Raw genomic sequence first — 7,771 nt, 5'->3', positions numbered from 1 at the left:
TCTTTATCCAAACCACTAACCTGCTCCAGTTTTACAGTGTTTGGGGTTGCACCACTGGACCATGCAGACAGGTTTTGGTGTGTTCTTTCAGCGAGGGGCGATGCCCTTACTCCTTTAACAAAGCAAGCGGGAGGGAAGAGGTACTGGTGTTGGCTTTGCAGGGAAGTGGAAGATAGTGCCGTTAATTTAGTCTCATAAAATGCAAGTTTTGATGGATGCTGGGAAGTTTTATTATGGTTCTTAATGATTCATGTGACCTATGTGAACCTTACCTGGGAGCAAAGCCTCAGACTGGGTGCTCTGCAGACGGAATAGAAGCCAGAAATGTCAATTGCCACTTGTTCCCTTAAACCTGATTCATCCAGACCTGAAGTGGGAATATCTTGAATGTATCTAAATCTCCACATACGCTTTATGCATGAAAATCACGGTTGTGGTGCATTAAATTGCATCCTGAATAACTAGAAAAAATAACCTCAAAAGAGTGGGAATCAAATATAAGAGCTTGAATCCAGGCTCTGTTCAGATAAGACCAGTTTTGTGTCTCAGAGGTGGACAAAGCCCTGGAGCCCAGTTCAGGGTTGGTGATGTCTCAATAACTCATTCTCATCTAAGTGCCACCAGCATCTGCCTCATGTGAAAGCAGTTTGGGCTGGTCCAGCTGGTCAAAGTCTTTGAAAAGACAGAATCAGCTCTTGGATTTTGTGGGGGGGAACCCAAACATTATTTGCCTGTCTCTGCTCAGAGCCAGGTCCTAAGGACCACAGTCTGTCACAGTTGACTTTTAGAGTTGGCAACGCAAAGCAGGCTAAAGAATTTGGCCAAGAAAGATCTTACTGTGAGCATTTGTAATACGAGCATGAATGAAATATGTGCGAGCCCTCAGGTTAACCATTACTTTCTTCGTAGTGTTCAGATCAGATGTGGTTGGTCTTGCTGGGACATTTCCCTCCATACCAGCCTCTTCCCCTTTCCCACCCACTGCTTGGGACATCTTTAATGAGAGTATTTGTTCATCATCTTGTCTGTCCTTAGAAAGTCACACAGGAGTTGGCTTCCTGTGTTGTTCCAAGTTTCTCCAACCTGCTGCTTTGCTCCAAGCTCCACAAAACTTCATCCTGCCCAGACTCATGTGGCCAGCTCCTCAGGGACCCCTCCACTTTGGGGTGGCCACACTTGATTGCCCTCTCATCACTTGCTCATGCTGAAGGTGCCTACAGAGAGTCTCTGGGCACCTCTCACATCTGTAGCTTATCAGCTAGTAGGAAATTGGCCACATCTACTCTTCTAGAGGGATACAATAAGGATGAGCATAGGAGGGACTGACCAGCTGCAATGGGAGGTCACCAGGGACTCGGACAACTCATGATTTAAAAAAGAAAGAAGTTAATAATGCACCAAAGGTTGCCCAGAGAGTCTAAGTCACAAGATCCGACATTGAACCTAGAAATCCTGAACGTTAATCGCAAGCCTGTTCTCGTCCCTCATCTCCCATCGATGATGTTGTGTGAAGGTTAATTTTGTAGTAAAATGGAGTTAAACAAAGTGCAGATACAGTGAGAGCTGACGCCAAACCACGCTTGAGCAGAATCCAACCCGACGTGCTTTGCTCTGCAGCAGAAACACGGGCTAATCCGCTTATCGGTCTGAGTTGGAGGTCCTGTACGAGACGGAATGGGATGTTCAATTCAAACGAAAGGATTTTCTCTCTGAATAAGAGGACACATACTGAATATGCAAATAGTCAAATGTTCTCTTGACGGTTTTTCTAAACGGATTGCTTACTGCAGTGTTTAAATGAGGCTAATTTCATCTTCTGTTTCTATAGTCCTGTTGGTCCTGAAGAATCCTCAAGTATTTTGCCAGCAGCTACAAACATGGACATTTGAAAAGTCATTTAAGTCATTGGATTATATCAACCGCTGACATTATCAGCACCACTGTGTACAGCGGTGATTAGGAAGTATTCAAGCACCGTCTGTGATCAAATTATGTGTTTTTCTATAAAAAGTGTGAAAGGCTCTGACATGTCACTGTATTTCTTCTGGCCTTACCTGAAGTTCTTCCAGCTTTCTACCCCTTGGAATTAAATGCATCTACATCAGGAGACTGAATGTTCCGGTTGAAGCTGCCATAATTTCTAACAGCTCAGGTCTCACTGAAGACTCACACAGTTCCCTCCCGGAGCCCTTGTACACTGATTTTTCAGTGTAAACTTTAAAGGAAAAACAACGTTTGAGGCTGCTTAGTCACTGGTGTGCATGCCTAACACTGGGTGACTGTCAAAAAAACATCCTTAGCATTTCCATTTTAAGAAGATAAAAAATTGAACTTCGTCTTTTTCAGCATTCCTTTGCAGTGTAACATTCACAGGCTTTGTGGGACTCTTACTGCCCTTCCAGTGCTCTGTATAAATAAACCACGGGATCCCAAGAAATGTTGAGCAATTAAGTTCTTTGTCATAACAAATGGTGCTCTTAGACATTAAACATTTGCTGCACTGATGGAGATTAACAGAATTTATTGATCGTAGAGGAGGTTTGACTGAATAACGTGGGCTAAGACATGTCTGCATGCAAGAGAAGAATTAATGTCCAAAGAACCTGAGTTCTAAGAAGAACACTTAAAAATTGATAAAAAAAAAAAGAGGGGGGGAGGAAAAGAAATAGCTGTATCTAGTTACATATTGTTCTATGCATTGTGACTGCTCTAGGTGTAATAAGATCCTTTCAGGAACTTTCTACTTCAAGTGCGCTTTTATTGTTTTCCCTTTGCAGACAGGCTTTGCAAGGTCTCAACGTGATATACTGGAAGTGGTAAAAAATTCTCAAAGGCTGTTTTTGAAATCTTTAGACCTTTGACTATGTTTGCCACGATGAGCCCGACTTAACGGCAAACCCACTTGAGAGACATTTTAATGGAACACTTGAAATGAACTGGTAGTTTCCTAATGGCAGCTGAACGTGTGTTCTTGCCATTTTCCCATTTAACAAGAAGAAAAGGCCAAACAAGGACCAATTAGTCATAATAAAGTCAACTTTGATGACATTTTCACTCCTGAACTCTGGTATAAAATGGTCATCTAAGAAAGAACGGAAAGGATATGTGAGGGGTTTGGTAGTACAACCGCATGTACATACATACACACTCCTGAGTAAAAAATGATCAGGTAGACACTTGGGATTACTTTGCATTTGGAGAAAATACAATGTTTATATGGTTATGTGTATGCATGTGGTGTGGGTTGGGTTTTTTTCTCCTTAAAATTTAACCAGTCTCATTTTTTTCTTGGAAGTCTGTGCAGGTTAAACTTGGTTTTCATTCTTTGGATCTCCATGATATTCGTGTGCTCAGCTTACCCTGTTGTCCCCTCCATGGTAAGTCACGCTTTCTACTTACCTGAAAATGAGATGCTTTTTTTTCTTTTCAATAGCTGTCTTTTTTGGTAGTTTGCTTCTTTTTTTGATTGCTTATTTCTTTGTTGTTGTTGTGTGTTATAAAATGAAATAAATTTCTCGTGTTAAAGCTCCTGCTTAAATATTATTACCAAATTTTCCTAGAGCATAGTTCAGTTTTTGCTTTAGTTACTCACAAAATACGCAAGTCTCTAAAATAATGGTGAGGAATCTAATGCATATTTAAGGTAGAGTGTGGGGAGCTGAAATATTGCATGGAAAACAAAGCAAAACATCCATCTCCTCTCCATTTAGTCTAAATTCCTTGTCTATATCGAGTAGGTACAATAAGATATATGTATTTATTTCACTTATTACTAGCTAGTTTATAAGCTAATACATTTATTTGTCACTGCGTGCAGGTAGGTAGAAATGCTTGTATAAGGTTGTAGAAAATTATTGCATAGAATCACTAAAAGAAATTTGATTGAACTATGGAAGAAAGTAGAAGAGTCAGTACAATTGGAGTGAAAAGGTTACTTTAATAATCTTTCCAGCTGCTGATCCTCACCAGGTTACCAGGGCAGATTGTGGGTCAAACTGTGCATACAGCATTTACGACTTTGGACGTGGAGTAAGATCTTCTATTTCTGATGAGGCTGAATTTCCCCAAGTCTTCTTTAGACTCCCTGTTTCTTTATTGCTTTAAAATCAGCTTTAGGAGCCATGGTTCAGATTTCTTACATTTCCTCTGATGTGTTTTGCATCATTATCTTTTCATTAAGGCTCTCTGTCACCTGCAGAAGTGGTGGCTACTCATGTTGCTGCTGGTTTTATTGGTTTGAAGTTCCCCTTAGCCTTGATCTGGTTTCTCTGTATTACTGTTTTGCTTCTGCGAATGCTGAATCATCTTTCCTTTCTGATCACGGATGGTTTTAGACCCAGCTCGATCTGACTATCCACATTTCTTAATGGATCTCCTTATGGCAATGATATAATAGGTGAAATGAGTTTAATTACTTCAATGATTCTTCTTGCACGTCAAAATAAGTAATTTATTCAGTAGTGTAAGTCCCTGCATAGGTTACGAGATAGCGGCTGATAATTCAAAGGGGAATTTCTCTGTGCCTGTGTTTCCTGCAGAAGGTATTTCTTCTTGCTAGGGAGAAATTTCAGTCTGGAGCAAGATCCCGAGCAGTGGCCAGAGGCGGCTCGTGCGTGGCTGCTCATTAATTTATTAATTTATATGCACAGAGCGGGACAAAATGTTAAGCACCGAACAGTTTTAGTACAAGTAACAGCATACTGAATTAAAGCTAATCTTAGTGAAGCTAAGGGGCAGTTTTGCCATCAATTCCAGCCAGGGCAGGTGTTAACCCCTTGGCTCTGCATGCAGCCGGCTCCCAAGCGGGAGCTTTAGGAGCGATGGCAGAATATTTCTGTTAAGAAGATAACCAGGAGACTGGTAAATAAGACTATGATGAAAGTTGCACAGAATGACTCTAGACACACCAGGAAATGGTTTGTTGGGTTTTTATAAACTCACTGTTGTTTTAAATGCAATTTAAATTTGCAGAACTTGTTTAGGTGGTTTGCATTTTAATGCTGTGAAGTGTAAGGAGAAGGAATGCGCACGCAAACCGTTAGGGATTTTAATCCTTAATTTTTAAAATTTCCATTGCTACGTGGTCATTATGAAACTTAGTCGTAACTGCTAATATAACTAGTCATAACTACTAGAAAACTTTCTCCCCCAAATTTCTGTTTACAGGTATTTTCCTTTTCCCTTATCTGTCAATTAAATTGCATGGCTACACACGGATGATAACAAGACGCTGTTTCGTTGTTGGATGAAACTCATTTTACAGCAGGAAACATACATCCTACTTTAGGGGAGCTGTGTTACGTGTCGCAACTGGTCAACGTCACGAAAAACAATTCATACCGCAAACAAAATTGTAACACTGTCAGTGTTTTATATCGGAAATACTACAGTTTTCTAGAAAGCTACAAAAAAAATCTGATTTTGAGTATGATGAGTCCTTAGCAAATAACAGTTCATCCTTGTCATTCTAAGCATAAATGGTTTCTGTGTTTCTGCTTTGCTTTTTATTCTGAGCAAGTCCTGGCAAATACACAAATCCATTAACTCTACCGTTTCTTACGTATCTCTTTCTTTTTCTTTTCTTGTCTTTTTTTTTTTTTTATTCCCAGAGCAGCAATCCTTTTTATTTGAATTGCCAGCTGTATGGAAAATCTGATTACTGCCTTTTTTTTACTGCTTAGCCAAGGTGGGCAGGAGTGAAGAACTGGCTTTTTTAAAGCCTTACCTGGAGTTGCCTTTCATCAAAAGGTCCTTTCGCAACGGTGTTGGATCAGGAATTAAAAAAACTTCATTTCGAAGAGCAAAGTCATAAACAAATGCTTAAAACCGCAGTCCCAGTTTTAGCATCGGAGGTTTAACTTTGCGCTTAAAATCATTTCAGTGCTTTTCTGGGATAAAACCAACAAGAGACGAATGTTCCCGTGTCTTCGCCGTGTAAACAGATGTTTATTTCAAAGAGCACAAGCCAAGTGGAGCAGATGGGATTGCTCAGACAGGGCTTTGTTTCCAAAGTTACAGTATCATAAAGTTTTGTATTGAAATGAATGTTTTCATTTGGATAATTCCCCTTTCTTTGTAAAGCTGCAGATTTAATCAGCTTGCCCTTGATTAATACAGAAATAGCCCCGTGCTCTGTGTGGTTGGGTTCCTACGGCCTCGTGCTGTTGTTCCTGACATCCCAGCAAACCCACGCTTCCCTCCTCCCGAACCACAGTTCTTCGAAGACAACTGCTCTGGCAATTTTAATAAACACTTTAAAGCTCATTTCGTTTCCAAAAATGGGAAGGGCCACTGGGGCAAGACAGAATGAGGCCCTACTTGTAGCTTCTTGGTTTTCTATGGTTATTTAAAATGACCTGAGCAGGAAATAACATCTTGAAATGTGTCATTTCATTTCCAGAAGGGTCCTGGGAAATTTGTTCTAAGGAAGGGCATCGATGCAGCTCCCTTTGCTTTGGTTAATTGACTTAAGCAGGCAACACACATCTGGTGATATGTGCCAAATGGGTTTTCTGCTCATCTGTTACAGTTGTGATGCGGTAATTAATGTGTTTGGTTTTGTTTTTCCTCAATTTCCTGTAAAAAAAAAATAAAAAGGTCATGTGGTCTGAAAACATACATAAACGTGGTGTGTAGAAAAGGTCATCTGCTGAGTTGCACGTGTGAATTTTACCTTGTGGCTGTTTCCTCCAAATGCAGTGTAACGAGCTGTGACGTTGGCTTGAAAATGTTGCAAAGTATCCATGCAATGCGTTTTGATTTCAGAGCTCAGAAAATAATAAATCAGTATGTGGATGCTTTCTAATATTTCCTTGTTAAATATCGTAACCTGGGAGATCATTACTGAACCGAGAGTAAGGTTGACTGGCATCATCACATCCATGATGCCCATTCCCGTGTTTTGCACCCCTGAGCTCATGGAGAGGAGTGGCTTGAGCACGGAGCTGTACTTGTGTGATACTGGCTTTCTGGGCTGCAGAATTTTTGGTGAAATTCTGGCTATTTGAGGAGATCAAGCATATTCCTGTTGGCAGTTGTCTGTGATGAAATGCTTAAATCACCTTTTTAAGCTGATTAAACTTAGATTCCTTGCAGGTAGCCTTGGTGTCTAGGTTGCTCAACTCTTGCAGCTTGTAGTCAAGTGACACCTAGAGACCTTTAAAAATGTTAGATAATTACTAGAAAATGTTAGATAATTATTATTCTCATGCCCTCTATCTCACACCACATCTGGATTGGAGAAAGCCCCAGACAGCAAAGGTGGGGGACACGCAGGACTTTCGCTGCAGCACCACGTTCATTCTTGCCTGCTGTGATTTCACCCATGGTAGATGTCCTGCAAACACAGTTTTCCAACTCAAATGCTGTCCAGGTCTGCCCAAAACTGCCCAGGCAGCAGCGTTCTAATGCCTTTGGCCAAACAAAAGGGCTGAGAATGACTCCTGACCTGTGCCTGCAGGTAAGTGCTGGTGAGAGGTACCAAACAGAAACGCAGCTCCAAATGCAGAGTCCGGACAGGGTTGGTTTTTGCCTTTTCAGTACTTAAGAAAAAAAAAGAAAAGGGTAACATGGATTTAATGATGCCCTTTTGCAGGCATAATGTGTGTGTTCCGCATCTGCATTCTGTGTTGTGTCGCAGTGCAGAAACCTGGGGTGGCTCTGTCCTGTTCCTTGCAGCTCATATCACCACTCAACTTATTTTTCAGGCAAGAAAAAAAAAAATTAAGCAAGTCCAGATTTATCTTTGTCTTGCACTTTCACACTGGTTTTG

General features: G+C 40.8%; 1 protein-coding gene across 1 annotated transcript; it reads left to right on the top strand.

Annotated features, from left to right (window-relative positions):
• Nucleotides 1–2,777: 2,777 nt before the first annotated feature.
• Nucleotides 2,778–5,812, top strand: NPS (neuropeptide S; the record flags this gene model as incomplete). Its single annotated transcript, XM_009864863.1, is given in 4 exon segments — nucleotides 2,778–2,816; nucleotides 3,296–3,377; nucleotides 5,610–5,670; nucleotides 5,673–5,812. Coding segments are annotated over 4 exon segments (322 nt in total), but the record flags the coding sequence as incomplete, so codon positions are not given.
• Nucleotides 5,813–7,771: the final 1,959 nt, after the last annotated feature.

Source organism: Apaloderma vittatum, unplaced genomic scaffold (assembly GCF_000703405.1).
Source record: "Apaloderma vittatum isolate BGI_N311 unplaced genomic scaffold, ASM70340v1 scaffold1592, whole genome shotgun sequence".
Lineage (NCBI taxonomy): Eukaryota > Metazoa > Chordata > Aves > Trogoniformes > Trogonidae > Apaloderma > Apaloderma vittatum.
The sequence above is the reverse complement of the archived record's forward strand: the minus strand, read 5'-3'. Positions and strand labels throughout refer to the sequence as shown.